Genomic DNA, 25,610 nt, shown 5'->3' on the forward strand with positions numbered 1-25,610 from the left:
TGTGTCCTAAATATCTGCAAAGTTTGATGAAATTATGTGCAGCGGTTAATGAGGAGTTGCGCTGACAAAAAAAAACAGGACTGACGGACTGACACTGACTGACCGACTGACGGACGGATCAAAAACATTTTACTTCACGCAACTTGTTGCGTGGGGTATAAAAATGATGCATCGTACCTGCATGGCTAAAGCAATAGGAATTTTTTGATACCAAATGACAGAAACATTGTACATTATGTAACACAACTAAATAAGATATTCTTTTATTTCTTTTAACGGAATATATAACTAATTATTGACAACATAATTAGCTAAAGCTATGAGAGCTTCCAATGTCTCTGTACCAGATGGAATGATCTCCTCTGGAGGCAGAAGAAATCCATATTTTCCAGTATCACGTAACTCTACACCATAAGAGTATTTAATTTTGGCGGCCCCATATGTCCAGTCAGCGCTGCTGCCACTTGCAACATCTAGCGAGATAAGATATGATTGAAAGACAAATGCGGATGTTATAAAATAAAATTTGACACCATGTATTTCAGAACTTACATATAGTATTGGCAATGCTACCATGCTTGTATTTGGTACCATATACTTTTTCCAATGCTTCTACAGCTAATTGAGATCCCTTGTCCTAAAAATTATAAGCAATTATTCAAGTTTAAAACAAAAAATGTGCCAACATGTTAAGAACACAATTATCAAACTCAAAAACTCAACTGCTATTGGTCAAAACTCTTTGAGAACGGGCAATATTATTCCCTTTCTTTTTCTGTTAGTATTTCTAATGTAATTTGAGTCGTATATTCTGATTAAAAGAATAACTCAAATATTTCCTAGTTTTGCATTATTGTTCGTAAACTTAAAACAAAAAACTTCAAAATAATTTGAGTTGAGACCACTTCAATGCAATTATTACCTGGTCCTTGAAATCTGGAGGTAGTTTTGTGGTGTATCCCCAAGGACTCATCCAAAGCTGAGCGAAACTATGGAAGTCGATGAATCCCTTCATTCCTTTGGAGTTCTTCATGATAAAGTCTGCTACTCCTTTCACCTCTACTTCAGAGAAGGCATTTGGACCACAGTACATATCAGAGCAAGGGTCTTTACTTGCTCCCTCCTCTAATAAGAAAACAATATTTCAGTGTTGATGTATACCCATCAATTGCAACTATCTGCATTTAAATTGCATGTCACATCCATAAAAGAATCTTCAGTACAATTTTCAACTGTTTAGTATTTTATTCGAAAGAATTATGAAACACTAATGGTAGCAAAATACTATAGAGCACAAGCAGCACTTGTAGAAATCAAACATTTTGAGACTTCTTGTCAGGTTCCTGATTGCATACTTACTGCACCAATCATAATCCCAGTTTCTATTTGGATCCACCCCAACACATAGACCATGCTTAGAGCGTGTCTTTCTCCAGTTACGATTCTGTCTTTATAAATGATAGGTTCCTTCAAACTTTATGTTATAAATCAAAATTATCTGAACATAAAGCATCTTCGAGGATATATTTCATTTATTTATTTTAAAATCAACCATTCGGATCAAACCAATAAAATTATATATATAATTTTATGATAAACTTACCTTACTCCAGGTATATTCATAGCCATCTACGTTGAAGACGGGAAGGATAAACCAATTAAAACTGTCCACCATTTGTTTAATACGTAGATCAGCTGTATATCTATCCAACATCTTTAAAAAAATAATTTAAAGTCGTATATGGCGTATTTTGATAAGTAAAGACTTAATAAGATTACAAAGATCTTTCTATTTTGTTACATTATATAAAGATAAGACTTTCCTGTAAATTACACAATTTAAATCAATCGCGTTTCATAGATATCCGAGATTTAAAACAATAGCCGATTTATTTCCGACTCGGAATTAAATATCAGACACAGTTTAAAGTCAATTTAATTACAGAAACGTGGGAACATTTAAGTTCGAAATCGGCGAAAAATTTTTATTTGAACGTAAATAGCAAACATCATGTAAATCTACACTTAATCTCGTATTTTTATTTTTTTTAGAATATAGTTTTAATATTCTAATAGAACAAAGAACATATATCAGTAGCAAAATTTCCCTCCTGGACCGAGAATGCCGTGTTTGAGATAAAGAAAGCACATTCATGACAAATACAAATTCAAAGAAATTTTTCGCAATTTGATGATCTATGTCCCTTTCGAGAATCTTTCACTCATACAGACAAGTTAATATATACCAGTGAAGGGCTTCAAAATTTGACCATAGCTCGGCACCCAGGGCCATTGAATATTTAGGGTTCTTCATCGCGCAAACGTAGACCGTGACACAGGGTCTCGGTTTTCTGGGGGTCTCATGCGAAGGTCCTTTGGCGTTTTGCAGTTTAGAAATGAAATCTTACTTGACCAGCCATAAACAGCAGAGTGGCAGGTGAAATCCACTCCCTTGAATGAATACCCCCTTCAATGAAGAAGCCTGGTTTGCTTTTTCCGTCACCGGTTGAAATCTATATATTAAGCAATATAATGTGTATTTCTAGATTATACGTTACTTTATATATGATTATGCGAAACTTTAGATTTGCTAAGAAATTTATAGTTTTAAACGAGCCAAAATTAATATAACATATTAAATGAAAATGGAAAAACATAGAAATAACCTTTATTCCGCGGATTGTGCGTCCTTCGTAAGACTTTGTGACTTCAAACACTGAGGTTATATTAGGGTGAAACTTCGTAACATTGTCAATCCAATTGTTGACCTAAAACACAACAATATCCAAATTAAGTAATTTTGACAATTCACCCCTACAAATGTGTTCGGAACCTTTGATTTTTCGGTGTTCTGCAAATTATAAAACCTGATGAGTTCAGAGTAGCCCTGGAAGTCGCTCTGGCGAGAGTTAACGAGACTACAGCGAGATAGGGTAAATTATTCACGGAAATGTGGCTAGGAAGGGACTAGCACGTGGAGACATGGTAAACAGAAAAGTTATGTTGCGTTTTAGTTTTCACCACCCTATAATATCATTCTCTAGAAATTTACTTCAATCGATCTCTCTTGAATTCATTCAAATATAAGTATTCTATATTCTCTATGTTACAATGTTCTGCTGTCATGATTTAAAACTTCTTTTGGGACAAATATTTTTGAATTGGAACCGGGACTATGTTTTTTGGCGTGATTAGCAAATGAGGCACAAATGTGACTTTCACTGACAAATCAGCTGAATGAGAATTGCATTATGGGTTACAGTAACTACAAATACAACAGGAATTTTACGCTTGATAAATTCCTTTATTGTACTATCGGTGAATACAATTGTCAGGTGGATTCCCTGGCCAAAACACGCGATCACGTGTATACTTATGTACATTTAAATGCATACCAGAAGCTGCTCGTTTTCCCTAATCTTGAAGTGCTGGTGTTCTGAACTTGACTCTAACTACGGATGCATTTTATTGAACATACATGAATCTAACTAGTTAACAGCAAATTAAAAACGCCCGTGACATCTTTCATAGTTTCTAATCTTTGCATTTTGTTTATGAGAACATTTTGTTTTATTTTGCACTCCATTGACATGATCATAGATTGACCTGAACCATGTGTTCGAAGTAAGTGTATGTAATCATGTATTTGGCGTAAAAGTATTCGATCAACAATAATATAATTATTGGTCAGTTACTAAGTACTCGTGGTTAGATGCGCATTATTGCATTAATAACAATTTCCACATAAGGCAAACAGAGGTTTGTCAGTTCAGATTATATTACACTTTTTTTTACCAGCGTATCGGTCGCTAGAGAGCTCTAATTTTTGCCGTAAACTATGATAAGATATAATGTTATTTACCACCCCCTTCCCCCTTCAGCCACCCTTTTCTGTTGAAAATCATGAAAGTCTTTTAGAAAGGTCTGGAAACACATTTTTCATAGGACATGTTTTCCAAAGAAACAGACTATAGCAATTTCCTGTTTACTGCCAATTTTATTTATAAAACCAGTTCTACCCTATAACCTTAAAATAGGTAAACCTAAACCATGTGTCTTGAATTTAAATCACAATAACAATAGTAGGGGTGAATTGATAAATACCATTTGTACCGATTTGCTTTTTTAGGTCACCTGAGTCACTCAGGTGACCTATTGCCATCCGTGTTTGTCCGTCGGCGTCCGTCGTTCGTCGTCCGTCGTGTGTTAACATTTGAACATTTTCAGCTTCTTCTCTGACACCGCTTAACCAATTTCAACCAAATTTTGTATACAGCATCTGTGGGTGAAGGGGAACAAAAATTGTGAATTTCAGGGTCCCTGCCCCCCTTGGGCCTGAGGGGTGGGGCCAAAACCACTAAAATTAATGCAATCTTTAAAAATCTTCTTCTTTACTCCTGGACATCAAGCAGTGAAACTGTTTGCATGTTTGTAATCAGCATTGAGTCCTCTACCAAAATTGTGAAATTCATGGCCCTGGGGTCAGGGGTTCTAGTGCTAGGGCGGGGCTAAATAAGTAGGTAGTGAAAATGCATTATTTTTTTGAAAATCTTCTTCTCTGCTCCTGGGTATTAGATAAACCAACAAAGTACATAGTTATGATGAGCAAGAGTGCCTCTACCAAATTTGTGAATTTCATGGCCCCAGGGTCAGGGGTTCTGGTGTTAGGGCGGGGCTCTATTGATAATATATAGTGAAAATACATGAATTCTTTGAAAATCTTCTTCTCTGCTCCTGGGTATTAAATAAACTAACTAAGTACATAGTTATGATGAGCAAGAGTGCCTCTACCAAAATTGTGAATTTTATGGCCCCAGGGTCAGGGGTTCTTGTTTTGGGGTGGAGCTCCAATGATTATATAGTGAAATGCATGAATTCTGTGAACATCTTATCCTTTGCTCCTGGTTAATGTGCTAATGATCTAATTACATATTTAAGGCCAGGATTTATTTTATTTTCAGTTTTACAAACCCTCCGCTCAAGGTTTTGAATTTTCAGAAAAAAATAAAAAAAAATTTCCGATGTCAAATTTGAGTCGGGATCGAGATTTCAAATTTACGAACTCGCACTTCCGGTTTTACGATGAAACGGCGGGTAAATAAAGCTAGATCTGAGAAGATAGCTTGGTTTAGTGTAAAATTCATCGATAAGAGTGCCATTCAAAACGTTTCACCCGTTCAAAGGACAAATAAAATGCTGACGACTTTGTTGCACAATGACATGCTGGTGAGATAATTATGTATTCGTTTCAAAGTATCTGTCTGTAAATTATTTTCCTCCCAAGGTTTTAAACTGCCCGTGGTAGCTATTGCATATTGCCAGCGACATTGTTTAGGTCTCTGTTGTAGCTTACAGTATCATTCTTCAGAAAAGGGTTGCTTATGCATCAGGTGTAATGAATAAAACTATGGGAGAAGTTAAGTCCATTTGAGGAAGAAATAAACAATAACCTGAAGAAATAAAAAAAAATTAACTATTAAAAGGCAAGAATATACAAATATATACAGGCATATAGTATCATTTGTATCAGCCAGAAAAATTATTTCACAACTAATTGCAAAAATGTTCACCCTACTCCCCAATACCCCCTCTCTGTTTTATGATAGGAATTATAATTTGAGGCATCAAGTAAATTTTAGAACAATGTCTACACATATTAAAAAAATGAAAATAATTATATTGAAAGACTTAAAAGAATTGATTATTTAAAATATATTTTGATCAACATCAAAAAATTTATATAACTGACCCAAACTGGCAGATGATGAAATAAGCTATTAAATGTTCTACTTTCCTATTTGTAAGCATTATGTGTCCAGTGGTAAGGAGCCTATTAGGATAGCATAAAAAAGAATGTACAAATGTTAATAATTGATTTATCAAAATTTTTTTTTTATTTCCTTCTCCTTCGGGACTTTTTTATTCTCATGTTCATAACTAAACCTAAACATAAAAAAATGCTGGCCTTATAATGAGGAAAGGGGCCTCTAAATGTTCTACTTTCCTATTTGTAAGCATTATGTGTCCAGTGGTATTAAGGAGCCTATTAGGATAGCATAAAAAAGAATGTACAAATGTTAATAATTGATTTATCAAATTTTTTTTTATTTCCTTCTCCTTCGGGACTTTTTTATTCTCATGTTCATAACTAAACCTAAACATAAAAAAATGCTGGCCTTATAATGAAGAAAGGGGCCTCTTTCAAAATAGATAATTTCAGGGCAGCAGGGTCAGGGGTACCAGGGGGGTACTTTGACTAAAAATAAATTAATGCTTTGAAATCTGCCCTTTCATAAGCAATGGTGCCTCTTTCAAAATTTGTGAATTTCATGGCTTTTGGATTAAAATACGAACCAAATACAATCGCTAGAAAGTTGTTACATGATACTCAGGTGACCTATAAGGCCCGTGGGCCTCTTGTTTCGTCACATACACTGGCAATAAACAATCTCAAATATATGTTTCAATGCAAGTAGATACCATAATCATGCCTTATCTTTGACAAATTCAATGTCTATCAAAGCTAAATACCTGTAGTAGTCATTTTAAAAAAATTCAAATTTTAATGTTTTATACAATAAATGTATGGTGCAAGTCAGAATCCGCCTAAAAAAAATTTTCCCACGGTGAGCAATAATCATTTATCTCAGTGAGACTTATAGATATCTAGCCCTTATCAGTGTCAATGAACCTATTACTAAAGGATCTTTTTCTAACCTACAAGAACATAAAAATGTACCTCATCTAGTGTATGGTATTTGCCGTAATTAAACACTTCAGCAGTTTCTTTGACTCCTTTGTTCTTTCGTTCTTGTTCTGATATTAATTTTTGCACATCCCGTATCAATAACTCAGATCGAAATCCAAGTTCCGTCAATGTTTGGTTTAATTTGAAGAAGTGTTTTGGAGAAATTTGAATGTCTGCACTCTGACTAACAAAACCAGGAAATCGCCATACGTCTATCTATATGAACAAAAAGAGATTACTAGTATTCGTCTGAAGTCTTATCTATTTATAAAATCAATGTATATTCCCCGATTCAAAGGAAATAATTTTTCGAATATTTCTTAAGTTACAGTACTTCTATACAAAACTAGTAATTGGTGAGAAGGATATTGTAAAAAAGCATGGAGAAAATAGGGATTATTAACAATACATGTGTGTACTATTAGAAATGCATGCACAAACCTCAAGCTGGCTATTTCTCAGTAGCTGTTTTAACGCTAGATGCTGCTTCTCAGACTTAGGAATGACTCGCAAAACTGAAAAACTATCAACAAATGCAGCGTACTAAGACGAAGTCTAATTAAAATTTCATCGATATGTAGATGTATATTTTTAAAAAATCATCCTTTCATACTTTACATATATATTTCAGTTGATTATGCCCTTACTTTGGTACATTTTTTATGCCCCTGGATCAAAAGATCCCGGGGTATATTGTTTTTGTCCTGTCTGTCTGTTTGTCTCTCTTTCTGTTTTTAACTTTAACCTAATCCATTGAGTGGATGGGACTTTGGCATTCATATTTCACAGGTGTATTTCTTGTGACAAGACCTTTCCTTGGATGCCAAAAAATTTGACCCCTTGACCTTGAATTCGGAGTTTGACCTACTTTTACAAAACATACCACACTTAAACTTGGCCATGAACAGTTGGAGCTAGGGCTTTCCTCCTTCTCATGTGTATTCATTGTGACAAAATACTTTCAGATGGTATGAATATTTATGAACGTCTTTTGACCTTGACCTAAGAGTTTCACCCACTTTTTAAAAACATTAACCTTGGTCATGACGTTTGAACAGTTAGAACTAGGGCTTCCATATTTCACAAGTGTATTCCTTATAACATGACCTTCCTTTGGATACCAACACTTTTGATCTTCACTTTGAGTTTGACATACATTTGAAATAATTCAACCCTCGCGATTACATGTAGCTGTCATATGGGGGCATCAGTGTTTCACAAACACTTGTTTTTTCTCTGACCTTGGAGTCAGATATACTGTTTAAAAAGCGAGTTCTAGCCATGACTTTTGAGTGGTTCGTGCAAAGCCTTTATATTTAGATGTACAAACCCATCAAATCTCGCCTTCTCAGCTGGGCTAGTTTTCCACAGCAAAAGGAAGATGGCCAGAAACTTTAGAATCATTCCTCTGCAAAAACAATGGATGTAAACTTTCGAATTCAGTTTTTAAAAATAAACGCCTTTTTAACTCTTTAGCAATCTTACATGCTACATATACTGTGTAAAGTTCTATGCAGTACAGAGATCTACACTACTTAGGATTACAAATGAATGTATACCGGGCCACCAAAACAACACTGGGCTTCAGACTCGGGAATATAAAACTATTAACATTTTCATACCACTCAGAGAAAGAAAACTTACAATGCTATATATAGAAAATGTATGGCATGGTCAAAACGTTAACTTTATTATTACATCTTACTTAAATTTTACTCTTTTTTCTTTGCCGCGAAAAACATTATAAAAGTCATTAATGATGATGATTTCTTACCTATTTGTGTGATTTTATCGACTGATTAGTTTGATTTTCAGATGCAATGTAGAATATGTATAGGTCTCGGTATCTGTTTAATTAGGTCAGTCACGGGACTGGGAGATGAGGAGAGATAGATCAAGAAAAATAGGAGACAATCTAATCTTATAGATGGTAGTCACTTTAATTTCTATATTTTAAACAAGCATGAGTTAGATTTTGACTTGTCATAAGACTACCGTTACCTACTGATAAAGGTGATAACACTGCACGTGAAAAAATATTTACTAAGTTAACGATAAAATAAATGTTTTTAAATTTTCGGGAAATATATAGCAGCTTTGGAAAATTGTTTTTAAATAATACACTAGTAATGATAAAAAAATCTACCTAAATTGTAAAAAAAAAAAAATGCAGTTATGATACTTGAAATATTTTTTAAGGAAGTTAAAAAGATTTTTTTAAAGATGGAAGCTATTTTTCCAAACGTCAAGAGGATAAGAGAAGCGTTAAAAATTTTGGATTATTTTTTAAAAAAATTCCTCGATGTATTTTAATAAATGATTTTTTGGTCATCATTATTTATGCTATAAGAATCAGTTTGTTGACAGAGCCTTTTTTTTAATGCCTACTTTTCGTCTAAGCATACATGTATGTCCTTGCTCGTAAGGACACTGAAAATAAATTTTTGATGTGTCAGGCTTATGGTTTCATTTTTTTTCAAATTTATTATAATACAATACTCTCAAGTATTCCTCTTTTCATTGCAAAGTCGAAAGAAACTCCAAATTAACTGGAAAAATTTATTGAATTCAATCATCTATACATGCTTGATCTTTGATTAAGGGTTATTAAATATAAGCTCTCCTCTGCATAATTCAATGAAAATTTTTTTTTACTTTATTTTCTTTCAAAGTAATTTATTTGTTTTTATGCAATCTATTCAGTGACACATAATTCTTTAAACAAGTACGGAAAACTGTGCGCATTCTTTCCATATTGACTAAAGGTTATCCTGTAGTCTGATCCCGATCTTGTAATTTGTTTAGATTGACAATGATGATAATCAATCTACATGGAGTGGATAATAATGACATTGGATTCGAATTTTAATTAGCTAATTGATCCAGTAAAACACTAACGGTATTACAGGTAAGAACTTTTTTAAACCTTTCCCCCAAATATTTACATTTTTGTGTACAAAAATATCTACCTGAAGGTTCACATAAAATAGAACGATAGCACATTATGTATAACGTTACCTTTATCACGTGAACCTATTTGAGTGTTATACTGATAACATTTTCCATTAAAGTTTACTAACCTGAGGAAGAAAATCGTTATGTATTTCATAGTATTTCACATTGACCCTGCATAACCGCCTACTGAAGCATTATTTTTCGCTTCCTTTATTGATATGTATGTAAATTGTACAATCTCCATCATGCCACCTTTTAATAGTGATAGCTAAAATGACAGTCTAACAAAAAAGAGTGAAATTAAGCTATTCCCTTCATGTCTCTATACCTATACTGGAAAAAATATTCAGCTGATCGAAATTCGAAATTCCAATACTAAAAGATAATTCATTGCGTGAAAAATTGTATGAGCAATTTGTAACTTGAATGTTTTAATAAAAGACAGCAAAACCAGAGCAAATATAGGAGTATGATTCCGCCATCTTTAAAAAAAGTTTGCTCCCCTGACCCGACTCTGGATGAAAAAAAATGGCGTAGGTAAGGACATTCTACTAATTATAAAGCACTTGCAAATGTGAAATTGAAATGGAAATTAACTTGAGAAAAAATTCGGAATGAATGAAAAATATTGGAGGTAAAATAATAGTTTTGGGTCATTTTCAAAAAAAGTCCATTTTTTGAATGACATATTTTTGAAAAATAAAAGTAGTTTTCCTATGATTTTTTCAACTTTATTTGAATAATACAGTAATAAACTACTAAAATCCACTGCATTGCATAAAAGAAAATATTTCTTTTAAAAAATATTGACATTTTATCTTAGTCATTTAAACTTTAATGTCCTTCCTGTTACTTTCATAAAAAGAGCTGTAAAACTCTATTTCAAAATTTTCATCAAATAATCTTTTGTATATAGTTAAAAAAGGAAAAAAAATATCATTGAATGCCGAGATGTCTGACATTCATCTAATATATGAGCGTTTAAAAGCATGTCAAACTACCATATACCAAACAGAAGCAAAATCTACGGGTTTCTCTTCATGAAAAGCCTTATTGCAGAATGTTTATATGCTATAGTTGAAAAAAAAACATTCTTGTACTTTATTTTTGTGATTAGAATAAACAATTACAGAAAGTTATTTATACATGTGCTCTGCCAAAGCAATTTAAACTAGGAAAATATACCGGTAACAGTAAGGACTCGGGTAACAGGAAGGACAAAACAGTAACAGGATGGACCAAACAGTGTAACAGGATGGACAATCAAATCTACATTTTAAATAAAAATTGACTTTTTTTTAACTTTATCGTTTAAGAAAAGAGAAAGAAATGTAGAATAAAAACATAATTTTGTCAAATCTGGCAAATTCGAGACAATAAAAGACATTTATGTCCATCGTAAAGTGCTATTAAAATATTTATCACTTCAATTTTTGTTTATTAAAGGTACTCTATGTTGTTGCAAAACTAAGAATTTTTCATAATTTTAAGAAAAACAAATGATAAAACTTAAATAGGTATATAAATACCAGGATAATTTTTCCCTCCTGTTACAATTTCTGTCCATTCTGTTACAAGAGTGCATGTTTAAGTTATAATGGCACTATTTGAGGCACAAACAAATTTCAATATGATTTATAAAGTTTTTTAACATGTGTTATTAAGCTTATATTACTTAGAAAAATAAAAGTAATTGTTTTTATTGTTAAAACTCAAGATATGAAGTCCAATTTTCCTTACTGTTACCATATTAATGGTAACAGGAATGACAGTAACAGGATGGACATTTCTCATATAAATCACCAGTTAGTTAGTATAACGTACTCTTTTTGCATCATTGAGACATTGAAACCATTTCTTTGTAACTTAGTTAATCTAATTGTTCTAGCAGAATAAACAATTTAAAGAGTACTTGCATAATATGAAGGTAACAGATTGGACGTATTTTAATTATACTCTACCAATAAGACAAACTTATCGACCTTTGAACCCTTTCTTTACTCACTTTCAAATCATGGCGCTCATAAACTTGAAACAACAGAAAATGATGATATAATGTGGATCATGAAAACAGTTCCTAGGAAAGTGAGATAACTTTTATTTTAACATTTTCTTTTTGGTAACAGGAATGACATAAACTTGTAGGACATGTCACTTCCTGAATGTTAAATGCACAATACTAGTATTTAGTGGGCGGCATAAGTAAAACAATCATACTAAATTAATCTGTAAATGAATTCAATTAATATGAGGTGCAAAATTTGTACATATCTTCACAGGGTAATATTTTCCCCATCATTTAACTAAGCATGTTATAAAATTTTTGAAGTGACATGGTTTTACTGTTAAATTTTACTCAGAATGCATAGAATATTTTTTATAAAACACATGGGAGATGATCATAAAATAACTTATAAGCTATATGACCATGTATATTAACCAACGGGGAAAAAATTTCACTCTTAAGAATGTTTTTCCTATTATTCTGATCAAAAGACAAAAAAGTGAACTTTTTTTTGAAATGCATCCTTTTGGTAGGGTCGTTTTTAGTCAGTCGGTCGCGATCGGGAGTCGTCATCGCCATTGTATGTAGGGTGAAAAACTAGATTCCTGATGACATGTGAACATCTCATATGACATATGACACCGTTGCTCTTTAGAAAATGGCACGCTATCTAACTTTTTTTTTTCATTTCAGCTATTCAATAGCTATCCCAACACTGATATCGTCATAAAATGTGACAAAAGCTTTCGTTCAAACAGTTGTGAAATCTTACTTTTTTTCAGAAAGAAAAAAACGCAACATGTCAGAAGAGGAAACTAAAAGTCTTCTTCACAGAAAGGCAATACAAACTACTATTTCACCCATGCATATATCATGGCGTCATTATATGACTGGACCAATTTTATTCATCCATCTATTTGCTTTCATTCTGGCGTATGGTACCTCAGGACTTTATGTGCCTCAATATATATCGAGAAAACTGTATCCTGCGCGAATAATGCCTGTCTCAACAGGTTCAATTTGCATTATTAATGAAACAGAAATATCACCCGAAAGCGAGACTATTCAGAAAGAGGCTGCCTCGTTCGGGATTTACACAGCTCTATTATCAGGGATACCCGCTGTCATCTCCAACATGTTACTTGGAGCTTTCAGCGACCGTTTTGGACGAAAATTTCTGTTTCTGACACCAACAATAGGTCAAGTGATAAGCAAAACAATAATTTTATTTTGTGTATATTATCAGATTGATATTAATTACATTTTAATAGGTAGTGCAATCGAAGGTTTCACAGGAGGTTATTTAGCACTTTTAATGGCATCGTTTTCCTATATTGCTGACATCACAGAGAACAACAAGCAGCGGTCAGTTGCCATTACTTTTCTCGAGATAGCAGTTGGTGTAGGTGTAGTATTGGGAAGATTTTCCACGGGATATTTCATCAAGGTCACGAACTATGTTTGGCCAATATTTACAGCTTGCTGTATTTATGCTGTATTAGTAATTCTAATAATTTCTGTCTTACCGGAAACCAGGATACCAGTTACGGAATATAGAGCCACTCAGAAATCGTGTTTGAATTATGTAACAACCATCTTTTCTTTTTACATCTCAGAAAGCAACAAGGGAGATAGATGGAAATATAACATATGTATTCTCATTTTCTTTACCACTGGTATAACTGTGGTGGGAAAATCTAGTGTAGATTTACTGTACCAGATTAGTCAGCCCTTTTGCTGGGATTCAGTGAAAGTGGGATTGTATGGTGCGCTTTCAAGTTTGTTTCAAAACGTTATATGTATGGGGATGATAAAAATCCTCCATCTTTGTCTCAGCGATGAAGGAGTATCAATTCTTGGGTCTGTCTCTGGAATATCTGGATTTTTGATTACAGCTTTAGCTTCCACGGATCTTATGTTATACATAGGTAAATGATTAATAATACTTTGTAAAATTTAAGAAAGTGTTCTCTTAATATTTCCAAAAAGTTCCACGATTTACATATATGCTATGTCTACAATATTTTCAAAACGATATATCATTAAATTATAGCTGCGATTGTTGGAGGTGGTACGGTTTTAACTCTTCCAATGGTTCGTGCAATCATGTCGAGAATGACGTCACCAGACAAGCAAGGTCATATTTTTGTTCAAATACATCTACACACACACACAGACACACCCTCACACACACACACACACACACACATATATATATATATATATATATATATATATATATATATATATATATATATATATATATATATATTAAAGCATTACTTTATTATCCAGGAAATATACAATATCTCAAGTAAAAGTAATATTTAACGAATGATATTAAATGTAATATTTAACGAATGATCTATTACAGGAGCCCTTTTTGGTGGGATATCAGCGGTTGAAACAACTTGTGGTATCTTGGGAAGTCTGTTTTATAACACCGTCTATTCTCATACAGTCGCTTTCTTCAGAGGGACAGTGTACATATTGATGGCCAGCTGTGTTTTAGTTTCGCTTCTTCTTCTTTTGTAAGTTTACTGAGTATTACATAACTAAAGTTGACTGAATAATTATAGTTGTTAGTAAATATTTTTAGCTCACCTGAGCTGAAGGCTCCAGTGAGATTTTCTGATCACAACTTCTAGTTGTCTTACCTGTCCGTCTGTAAACTTTTCAACTTCTAATAAACCACTGGGTCAATTACAGCAAACCTTTTCACAAGGTATATTGGAGAATTCTAGTTGTTTTTTTTTTCAAATGAAGGGACATAATCATGAAAATGTGAGCAAATATTGACATCAGTTAAAATCTTCTCGAGAACTAAGGAATTTATGTTGGAGCATCCTCAAATTTGTTAAATTATGACCCTTGTGGGTATCTTCTCAAAAACAGCAAAGCCATGAAAAGTACGGAAGTATCTTCAGGTGGGTAGAGTTATATTTTTCAAAACTGGCAACCGCGGAGGTACATGTAGGGTGGGGTCACAACTGAAGAATTTTACAAGGAATAATGTTCTCTCAAGAACAGAAAAGTGATCATTCATATTCATAAAAAAACATACCAAGGTAGTGTATACTAAAATTTCTGCAAATCATGACCCTTGGGCTAAATTGGGTACTCAACGTTTTAAACAGGAAAACGTTAAAATCTTTTAAAGTCTTCTTCACGAAAATACAAACCACTTTCAGTCATATTATTGTAAAAAGCATCCTAAATTTATGCCGATTCAAATTTGTATAATCCATGACCCTAACTATATTCTTGCCTTTGCGTATCCTATATCCACAGGCAAGCGATTTGGTCCACGGGGCTTTTATTTTTTCCAGAATATTTACCATTTGCTCACGACGAACACAGATTCACAAAACGGTGGCCCAAGTGGATGTGCAAGAAGAAAATGACACTTTACCAAACAACTTGAATAATAAAATTACATAAAACGATTTCTTGGATTTTCTTTTCTCTATGAGTTTGGTGGTATTTAGAAGTTACATTTAGAAAAAAATTGAAGGAAACTTCGTTGTCCATATGTTTAAGCACACTTTATATGTAACCTTGACATCAACACACGTCAACGGTTATATCCTCCAATATTTAATAGATTGAAAAATTAAACGTTTTCAGGTGGCACTGAATTATCCTGAATTTTTATATAACGTTGTGTGCTCAAACATGATATTCACGATGTTTGTTATGAAACCAGAGGTATGTTCAGCAGAGCAATTGGTACCTTCGCTCGCGAGAAGTACCCGTCAACTGACCGGAAGCCAGCGCACGTTTTTATTCAACATGGCGGACGTTTTCACTTAGGTTTTCACCGTTTTGTTTTGAAAATAAGATTTTTGTTTTTTACATTAATCACTAAATATTTATTTCCCGGATTGTCTTATCTTGACTGAGGGCATCCAATTTTATATGCTCTGATTACCATTATGACAAATATAAGACAACAAAAAGGTGAGAAGGAAGTAAGGCAAGCTGGACAAACATTTTGCAGCACTTTAACACCATCGGGGATCACAAAAATTGGGCATTGGACAAATATTAACTAAAAAGGGAACTTTAGTAAGCACTGTTAAACAAACAGGGATATATTATATATTATATGGTAAATATTACTTATTAATGAAAATTTTTGTCTCTTCATCTTAATTTACCTGTAGATCAACGAAAGAAAATGATCAAACTGTTGATGCATAGGGTAGTTTTATACATCAGTATCATGAAATAAAGAATATCCATGTATTTAAATAACATTTCATTTACTGACGAGCGATTCATTCGAAAATGAGAGTGAAACATTGGATCGCTGTAACTTGGCATTGTTGTTTCCACGCAGTCTGCAATTCTCCTGCTCTCCAGATTCAAGCCTTTATCCAAGATGGCAGCAGTCAAAAGATTTGCACCACTTTGAAGATTAGTAATGTTCAAGCAGGTCAATATCCACCAACTCCTCTTGTGAAACTTGCATAATAACTTTCCTATGATGACAGAAAATTGCATACTCTGGAGTCATTCATTTTTGTGGGGATTAACTTTAAATTCATGGTTAGCAGGTATAGTGGGGATGTTAATTCCTAGGTTAGAGTAAACTTGGTATAAATTAGTGTATAGATACTAGATACAAAGCTGGTGACAATACAGCGATACATCCATCATATTGACAATAAACATACCATATAACCATCTATGTATTGATTTACAGTACAATTTCATTTTCATTTTCTTTTTTTTTTTTTATATAAATCTTTATGCAACATAATTTTTGGTTCCAATATTATAAGTAAATACAAGGTAGCACAGAAAAAATACAATACTTATACTACTAGTATATACATGATAAAACTACCTATAATAAACTTTGGTCAGGGATATCAAGATATGTTCTTTTTATATTTTTATACCCCGCACACATGAAGTTTTTGGGGTATATATAGGAGTTACCTTGTCTGTCTAGACATCTGTGCAAACCTGTCCGGTCTGTATCTTACTTATGGAAGAACATTAGAATGTACTTCACACAAAGATTGCTCATGACTTAAGGAAGTGTCATGACCTAGACCCAAGGTCATTTCGCCAAGTTCAACGTGACTGAAAGAAAAATTTCACAATTCGTGTCCGGTTTCTATCTTTCTTATTGATAAACCTGGTGAGATCCTATTTCACAAAAAGATTGCTTATGACCTAAAGATGTGTCATGACCTTGACCAAGGTTATTTGGGTAAGTTCAAGGTCACTAAAAGAAAAAGTTCATAATTCGTGTTCGGTCCATATTTTATTTCAAAAACTTGAATCTTCTACTTCAAACAGAGATTGCTTGTGACTGATGGTGTGTTATGACCTTGCCTTCAAGGTCACTGAGAGAAAAAAGTTTACTATTTGTGGCTGGTCCATATCTTTCTGATGAATAAACGTGGTGGTTTTCTGTTTAACACAAAGATTGCTTATGACCTGAAGGTGTGTCTTTAACCCAAGACTTTTTTAAATGTCATTTGGGCAAGTGAAGTACTTTATAAAACGATACTACTCCTATAGTTTTGGTCTGATATCAATATTACTCAGCAATTAAGTAGACTATGATAAATCACATAATTCTCTTTATCGGTTTTTGATTTCAGTGAATGGCAGACCGTATAAACCAAGTTTGTATTTCAAACCCGATAAAAAATGTTCACTTTGCTTGGTGAATGTAATCTCGAAATAATCTCATCCAAATAGGGATTTATCTTCAATTCAGTTCAAAACAGGTGAGTTTTTATCTTCCATTTAGTTCAAAACAGGTGAGTTTTTTATATTTTCACAACATACCTATATCTATTCTGTATACAACAAACCATTTTTTTTATGATTGCTTATGGAAATAAAGATAATAAGAGTTCCGGGACATATTCCTTTCTTTAAAAGTAACATTGTCATTGAAAACTCAAGTAACATACTAAATACGACAAAAGAACTAAGCCTCGTACAATATAAAATACTTCATTGCCGATTATATATTTAGGTAATCTTTATTCTTAAATAAATAACACAATGTCAACACCAGCTGATAAAGCAGTCGCTATATTTTGCAAGCATCGAATATTCGTCTCATCTTCACATTACCACTGTGCCATATCATTCGAACAAACTTTTTAAATTAACTTGTTAGGTCTCACCCAGGTGACCTATTGCTATCCGTTTTCATCCGTCGTCGTGTATCGTGTGTTAGCATTTAACATATTCAGCTTCTTCTCTGAAACCACTGAACCAATTTCAATAAAATTTGGTATACATCATCTATGGTTGAAGTGGAACAAAAATTTTGAATTTTATGGTACCCCCCCCCCCCTTTGGACCTGAGGGGTGGGACTAAAACCACTTAAATTAATGAAATCTTTAAAAATCTTCGTCTTTACTCTTGGACTCAAGCAGTCAAGCTGTTGGTATGAATGTAATGAGCATCGAGTCCTCTACCAAAAGTTTGAAATTCATGGCCCGAGGGTCAGGGGTTCAAGCGCTAGGGAGGGGCTATATAGATTATATAGTGAAAATGCATTAATTCTTTGAAAATCTTCTTTTCTTCTCCTGGATATTAAATAAACTAACCAAATACATAGTTATGATGAGCAAGAATGTCTCTTCCAAAATTGTGAATTTTATGGCCCCAGGGGCAGGTGTTCTGGTGTTAGTGCGGGGCTCTATTGATTATATACTGAAATGCATTAAATCTTTTATAATCTTCTTCTCTGCACCTGGTTATTGAATAAACTAAGTACATAGTTATGAGCAAGAGTGCCTCTTCCAAAATTGTGAATTTTACAGCCCTAGGGTCAGGGGTTCTGGTTTTAGGGCGGGGCTCTACTGATTGTATAGTGAAAATGCATTAAATCTTTGAAAATATTTTTTTTCCTCCTGGGCATTATGCCAATGATATAGGTTTATATATTTATGACAAAGAAAAATGCATCTAGCAAAATGGTTAATTCCATGCCCACTGGGTCAGGGGTATCGGTGGGGGGGGGGGGTGTTATATGCTCTTTGGTATTAATTTTGATATATGTGGCCCCAGGGTCAGTGGTTCCTGTTGGATGCGGTGCACAACTGGTTTATAAAGTGGAAGTGCATTGTCTCTTTGTTACTCTTATCTATCTCTGGATATTAAGTAAGTAGAGTAAGCATGCTAAGTGTATAATTATGATAAGCCATGGTGCCTCTTTCAAAATTGTGAATTTCATGGCCTCTGGTTTAAAACATGTACGAACCAAATTCAATGGTTGGAAAGATGTTACATGATACTCAGGTGATCTATAAGGCCCGTGGGCCTCTTGTTTGTGGTTACATTTCTTGCTGTTTGTCGCCCGCGTGGCACAGTGGTTAGAGCGTCTGCTCTAGAATCGCGAAGTAAGGAGCCTATCCTTACGTCGCGGGTTCAGATCCCACTGTGGGACGTGGAGACCGGTCAAAAACAGATTTAGTATTACTTTATAGTGTCATAAGCCAATTACTAGTATATCCGCACTGCACGTGAGTGTTTGCCTCTAAATGTACTCACTTTCATATTCAGGTAACAGAGGGATAAAACAATCCTTACAAACAATGAAATGTTTCAGAATAAATATCAATTTTAGGAAAGCAAGAGTGAACAAACTAAAACACAAAGACCACTTAAAAAGGTAGAGGTGATATAGGTTCTCACGTGATGAAACAAACATTCCCTGTCGACGACCAATCACACCTGCCGTAACCCTAGCTCTGTGCTGATCAGGTATAAATAGAATAATTTGTCAAATTTAATTTAAATAATAATATTATAACTTATCATGTTAGTCGAAATACGACCCAACGATGAACTATATATGTTTGCAAACGAGGTCATTGCATAAATGGAGAGGGCTTATATAGGCTATGCCTGCTACCCAATCCATTTATGTATTTATTACCTTATGAAATATGTTCAAATCAAATCATCGCATAAATGTTTTACATTTCGCAAAATGCTGACTGGAAACGAGAAAGATGAAAGTCCTATGATGTCAGCGTGTTTGTCAATTGCCTTCCTCTAAAGTTTGCTGGTAATGATATACCGGTAATTGAAAACATGTGCTTAATACTTCGTCTCAAGTTCACTTGTATTAAATGATTGTGTGTATAGCTAAAGGAGGATAATATAAAATTATTATATATTCGAGAGGCAAGGAAAAAAATACATGTTCAAGGAATTTTCTTTCACATGTAAAGAAGGATCAGGGAACTATACTGTAGTTTAAAAAAAACTGCTAATGAAATACGTATGCAATATGGGAAATACAATTTATCGCATTTACATATAATTAATAAAGCAAATGTAAAAATTCAGGACATTTATGTAGCTATAAACAAACACTTATGCCATAAAGTCATAAATGAGATCAATTAAATTTGCTAATATTGTATGAGATTTACAGAGAGATATTAATTAAGTGTGCATTAGAAAACTTTTGCCCATTTAATCCAGCTTAAGGGGGCTCTCTACAACGTCACAACATGGCGTATTCCGTTGAAACGCCATTTTGGTCTCAAATGATCTGATTCAAATTCACTTAACACCGATAAATCACTGAGTACAACACAACATGCGATATTGTGGATGAAATGTACATTGTATCACCTCAATTAATACAGTGTATTGCCCAGTGCGTATCCTTTCTTTGAAAATGAATTGTTTGTCAATTTATTCAATTCTACTTATTTAATTATTAAATAACATAGTTACAAATTATTAAAATAAGATTTTTAGGTGACGAAAACTGATATAAAAACATGTCCATATGCTAATTCATCATTACGTGTCAAAACGCCATACACTCCGAAATTTCTTTTTTCTTCAATAAACATATAAGCTTTCCAGCAAAAGATATCCCCCGAAAATGCAAATTTGATAAGAGAAGACATGTGTATTATCTTCCCATTGACTAGAGGATACTCTGTTCACGATTTGTATACACCCGAATGAATGGTTGTACCCGGTGAAATTTAAACTCTTCATGAAATCACCAAAATGTTTCGACAGTAGGTGGAATTTTGCATGACCCAAACTTTTGATCAACATTGATTATCAGCTGTTTGTTTGGGAAACGTGCAGGTTTTAGACGAAGTGTGAATTTGGTTATAGGAATTTCTTTTACCCGCTTTTGGCCATTTACCATGTTTTGTTATATCTAGCACTGGATAACACATGCAAGTTGGATAAAAACGGTAAGTAAATCTACATTTCTCAATACCATGAATTCACTAAATACATGTCTTTGTCATTGACTGGAAACGTGATGGTTTCGCATAAACTCATTTGAAAAACAATACATGTACAATACGAACTTCTTTCAATGTCCTTGGTTGGCATTTTTTTCAATACTTGTGCAAGTTATAGTAGAGTTTATTTGAAGGTCATAAAAAAACAGTACCAAGATATTTGAGCCCACTCTTAAAGCGGATCTCTCACACCTGAATTTTTGTGTGTTTGAAATTTTTGACAGTTTTTCAATTTTGTTCAATTTCTTTTTTTTTTTCATTGTTTTTACCCTTTGATATTATATATCTTTCAGATATTGGAGAAGATCCAACCAGCTATTCTCAAGAAAAATGCTGTTTTAGTTTTTCTTATGTCTATTTTTGTAAATTTAAATAAAAATTATGTTGATTTTATTTATAACTTTGTTGGTTATTATTTTAATATTTTATAACATAAACTTTGAAGAGAAATTTAAAGCACTGGGCTTTTAAAAATATAGATAGAAGGGATTTTAACAAAATAGATAAAATATTTTAAATATTTCTAAAAAATAAATTGAAATACTTTGGATCCTTATTTTATCGGATATTCAGCCTATTATTAGAAACAAATGCATGCAACAAAAAAATCAGTTATACCTTAAACATTAGACCTTAAAGTGATTTTTGTTTTTTACATATCGTTATACTTTATGTACCTTATATATAATCAACTCTAGTATTTAGGCTCTAGGCTTGCTTCTCATATATAAAAAAAGAAAGAAATACCACTTAGCTTTTTTTCCCTTAAAAACTGTCACAAGAAACACAATACATTTTAACACTTTCGTAGTTTGCATAATTTACGCTTCGTTTGGCGCCTTTCGTTCAGGGTAGCCTATTTTGTATATTGTTTAAGTATTGAATTATAAATTTTAAGGTAATCGAGTTTTTCTTTTCAGGAGAAAAAATACAACATGGATGTAAAAGAAACGATTTTTAATAAACAAGAAATACGCCCAGCCAAACCCACAGTTACATGGCGTCATTACCTAGCTGGACCAATTTTGTTATTACACTTATTTGCTTCTACTGTGTCTCTAAATACTGTCGGTCTTTATGTACCAATGTTTATATCAAAAAAGCTGTATCCCATGAGAACAATTCCAATTTCAACGGGATCCATTTGCACAGACAATGAAACCGAGGCCTCTCCAGAAAGCCAGGCTATCCAGAAAGAAGCTGCTGAATTCAACACTTATGTATCCCTTGTTTCAGGGATACCTGCTATCATTTCTAACTTGCTTCTTGGAACTTTAAGCGACCGATTTGGACGGATTTTTCTTTTTCTCACACCAGCCATTGGTGAATTTATCAACAAAACCGTTGAGCTTTTCTGCATTTATTACAATCTTGATATAAATTATATTTTAATTGGAAGCACAATTGAGGGTTTAATGGGAGGTTATTTGGCGCTCATGTCGGCATCCTTTTCATATATTGCTGATATGACTGAAAATAATAAGCAACGTTCGGTAGCTATTGTATTTCTTGAGATGTCAATTGGTATAGGGGTGGTAGCAGCAAGATTTAGTACAGGATATTTCATTCAGGCCACAGACTATATTTGGCCACAACTGACAGCTTGTTGTATTTATGCACTTTTAATACTTGTGATCGTTTTTGTCTTACCGGAAACAAGGACTCCAAAATCTGACAGTAAATTGCTTTCTAAGACATCATGTCTAAATCAAATAGGAACGACGTTTTCCTTTTACATCTCAAAAACTTACAAAGGAGAAAGATGGAAGTATAATACTTGCATGTTCATCTTCTTTACAACTGGTATTAATGTGTTTGGAAAAGTTGCAGTAGATACACTGTACCAAATTAGTCAGCCTTTTTGCTGGGGTTCAGTGCAAGTAGGATTGTATGGTGCGTTAACAGGTTTATTTCAGAATGTGATCTGCATGGGAATGATTAAAGTCCTCCATCTCTGTCTCAGTGATGAGGGAGTGTCGATTCTGGGATCGATCTCAGGAATTGCTGGTTTCATGGTAACAGCATTTGCCAGCACCGATCTTATGCTATATCTAGGTAATAACCTTTCTTTTGATTACACTTATAATGTTTTAAAATTAATTTGTAAGTTTCATATAACAAATAGTTATGAGCGATCAAGATAATCTATTCATGATTGATACAAATAAGGACCCTTTTCTGAAAATGAGATTTTTGGCTTTGATGTTAACCCTTTCAGTTCAACTATAATTTGGCATCACATTCAAAGTCTATATGATTAGACATCAAGAAAATGACCGAAACTTCGAAAAGGTTCGGCATTGATCATACAAGACATTCCGTTCTTTGCTGTCAATACCGTGAAAATTAATTATATATTTAACGGCTTTTCGAGAATTTTTTTAAATTGATATAGAGTCGCCACCACTTGACAGTAAAGAGCTGCAAATATAGACCTTTAAGCGGGACTAACGGATATTAAGCAGTGGGATATCTTTTTGTGAAGGTATACCTGATGCGATGTTATCACGGTTTCATCGCAATGACCAGTTAATGTCCCGCAGTCGGATTTGAACCCATTGGAAAATCCCTTTAATATGAGCTGCAACTTTAATGTTAAACTTCTTTGTTTCAAAATTGTCATTTACTGTTTCAAGGACAGAGAAGGAGAAAATACTTCTCTTGGTTATATTTGTTATAAAAGATATTCACAAGCTCATAGTGATGCAAAATTACATTATGGTCGTCTAAAACAATCGTTTGTTTGTTTTTTTTTAATAAAACTAAATGTTTGATAGTACAGAGATCTTTCTTTTGAACCAATCTAACTTTTTTTAGTGTAATTTATCATAACGGTTTAATTTTTCCTAATGACATATGTCATTAACAAAATAAAATTCTCAAATGCAGCTCATATTGCTTAAATCAAATGCATTTTGAACCATTTTGTTGATCAGTGAAAGTGTGTGTAGAATTTGATTTTGTTGAGAAATGAAAGTCTTGACTTGTACTCGTAGAATTTGATTTAATTTAAATATTTAAAGATATGATGTTTCCTATTTTTTAAAGCCGCGATTGCTGGAGGCGGTGGTGTTTTGACTTTACCAATGGTTACAGCTATTATGTCGAGAATTACTCCACAAGATAAGCAAGGTCAATCAAAATTAATATACATGGATTAACAATATTTCAATCGAAACTTCGATATCTTTACTTAACTAAATGTATTAAAAATCAAAAGTCAATTTGATATTTCAACCACCTAAATAGGTGCCCTTTTTGGTGGGATAGCAGCGACGGAAACAGTGTGTGGGATTTTGGGAAATCTGGTCTTAAATTCCATTTACGCCAATACCGTGTCGTTCTTCAGGGGAACTGTGTATTTGGTGATGGCTGGATTCGTACTTATTTCGCTGGTTCTTCTTGTGTAAGTTTATGTCACAAAATTTTTACATTTCAGGTTGTCCACTTTTGTGAACTTTCAAAATCAACAAAGAGGGGAACAATTTTTAATGCTCAAGCGTCGTTTTTAGCACTTTTTGTACGAAATATTTTGGTTTGACATATGTCTGATATAGAACTTTGCGTATTGAAAACTCTTTAAGCTAAATTATATTCTACAAATTTTTATGAGTGAGATATTGAAAAAAATCAATTCAGAGTTAAATGCTTTGTATTGTTGGACACAAACATTCAAAGTATGTATTATTCTTTTTTTCAGATTTTTCACTATTTTTTCACAAAAAGGACCCACTAACAACAAAACAGATCAGTTCCAAGTCAAGGAAGAATTCTAAAACTTCGACATATTACTGTTATACACACTCAAAATTGTTATCTAATTATGTTCCCCAAACGAAGTTGGGGAACATATTGTTTTTACTCTGTTTCTTATTATTATTATTAAGTCTTCCGTTCACAACGGAAGACTTATAGTGATTGTATTGTTTCTTTTTATTATTAAGTCTTCCGTTCACAACGGAAGACTTATAGTGTTTGTATTGTTTCTTTTTATTAAGGTCTTCCGTCTTCACGGAAGACCTTATAGTGATTCTATTGTTTCTTATTATTATTATTATTCTTATTTTTTAGACAAATTTTGTGCACGCGATATCTCGAGAACTATTCGTCGGTTTTTCATCAAACTTTCAGGGATGATGTGCTCTTATATGCCATTGTTACATTTGGAAGAATTTTGGAACAAGTCGCTTCCGGTGCCAAGTTATGGCCATTTTCCTGATTTTAAAATGAAATTTTGTCAGTTCGAGATCTAAGGAACTAGTAAAGATATGAACTGGAGACTTATTGGAGAACATAGGACATGATTTTTAGATATGCGGAATGTCCCTTTCGTGTGTCGTCGGTACTTCCGGTTGCTACCGGAAGCGAATTGAAAAAATCAAAATTTTCAACTTTTTTGTTTTTCATTATTTTTCTTCGCTTTTTATGGTGATAATAGAGACATTTTATAGGATGTGAAATATGTAATTTGTTTTTGAATTGATCAAGCTAATCTCGAGATATTCGCATTTAAAAATTTGAAGCGGCGTTCCCGATGGCGTAATGGTTAGCGCGTTGGATTTTCACGCGAGCGACCCGGGTTCGATCCCCTGTGTGACCGAAATTTTTTTATGACTTTTTCAGCTAGATTTT

General features: G+C 33.4%; 3 protein-coding genes across 3 annotated transcripts; 2 read left to right on the plus strand and 1 right to left on the minus strand.

Annotated features, from left to right (window-relative positions):
* Positions 1–288: 288 nt before the first annotated feature.
* LOC134271248 (carboxypeptidase B-like) lies at positions 289–14,354 on the minus strand. Its single transcript, XM_062753480.1, has 11 exons — positions 14,351–14,354; positions 8,079–8,154; positions 7,190–7,271; positions 6,740–6,964; positions 2,667–2,768; positions 2,409–2,513; positions 1,604–1,714; positions 1,360–1,444; positions 923–1,125; positions 553–637; positions 289–473 (listed from the first exon to the last, which is right to left on the minus strand). The coding sequence occupies exons 2-11, from the start codon at positions 8,150–8,152 to the stop codon at positions 289–291; spliced, it is 1,257 nt and encodes a 418-aa protein (XP_062609464.1). The 5' UTR covers positions 8,153–8,154; positions 14,351–14,354.
* LOC134271247 (lysosomal proton-coupled steroid conjugate and bile acid symporter SLC46A3-like) lies at positions 9,515–14,243 on the plus strand. Its single transcript, XM_062753479.1, has 4 exons — positions 9,515–9,656; positions 12,491–13,636; positions 13,762–13,845; positions 14,083–14,243. The coding sequence occupies exons 2-4, from the start codon at positions 12,508–12,510 to the stop codon at positions 14,241–14,243; spliced, it is 1,374 nt and encodes a 457-aa protein (XP_062609463.1). The 5' UTR covers positions 9,515–9,656; positions 12,491–12,507.
* Positions 14,355–21,913: 7,559 nt separating the features above from the next.
* LOC134271245 (lysosomal proton-coupled steroid conjugate and bile acid symporter SLC46A3-like) lies at positions 21,914–24,388 on the plus strand. Its single transcript, XM_062753478.1, has 3 exons — positions 21,914–23,033; positions 24,027–24,110; positions 24,228–24,388. Exons 1-3 carry the CDS (start codon positions 21,914–21,916, stop codon positions 24,386–24,388), a joined length of 1,365 nt encoding a protein of 454 aa, XP_062609462.1.
* Positions 24,389–25,610: the final 1,222 nt, after the last annotated feature.

The sequence above is a fragment of the Saccostrea cucullata genome, unplaced genomic scaffold (assembly GCF_032062105.1).
Source record: "Saccostrea cucullata isolate Sc308-1 unplaced genomic scaffold, CSIRO_AGI_Scuc_v1 ctg9111, whole genome shotgun sequence".
Taxonomy (NCBI): Eukaryota; Metazoa; Mollusca; class Bivalvia; order Ostreida; family Ostreidae; genus Saccostrea; species Saccostrea cuccullata.

Excerpts from the sequence above, each read along its gene's own strand:
- LOC134271248 (XM_062753480.1), bottom strand. The coding sequence starts at position 8,152 with ATGATTCTAAAGTTTCTGGCCATCTTCCTTTTGCTGTGGAAAACTAGC. Across the intron at positions 6,965-7,189 it reads TGAGAAATAGCCAGCTTGAG|ATAGACGTATGGCGATTTCC; the intron begins GTTTGTGCATGC and ends TTGTTCATATAG. Across the intron at positions 2,514-2,666 it reads GCACAATCCGCGGAATAAAG|ATTTCAACCGGTGACGGAAA; the intron begins GTTATTTCTATG and ends CTTAATATATAG.
- LOC134271245 (XM_062753478.1), top strand. The coding sequence starts at position 21,914 with ATGGATGTAAAAGAAACGATTTTTAATAAACAAGAAATACGCCCAGCC. Across the intron at positions 23,034-24,026 it reads CGATCTTATGCTATATCTAG|CCGCGATTGCTGGAGGCGGT; the intron begins GTAATAACCTTT and ends TATTTTTTAAAG. Across the intron at positions 24,111-24,227 it reads TACTCCACAAGATAAGCAAG|GTGCCCTTTTTGGTGGGATA; the intron begins GTCAATCAAAAT and ends CCACCTAAATAG.
- LOC134271247 (XM_062753479.1), top strand. The coding sequence starts at position 12,508 with ATGTCAGAAGAGGAAACTAAAAGTCTTCTTCACAGAAAGGCAATACAA. Across the intron at positions 13,637-13,761 it reads GGATCTTATGTTATACATAG|CTGCGATTGTTGGAGGTGGT; the intron begins GTAAATGATTAA and ends ATTAAATTATAG. Across the intron at positions 13,846-14,082 it reads GACGTCACCAGACAAGCAAG|GAGCCCTTTTTGGTGGGATA; the intron begins GTCATATTTTTG and ends GATCTATTACAG.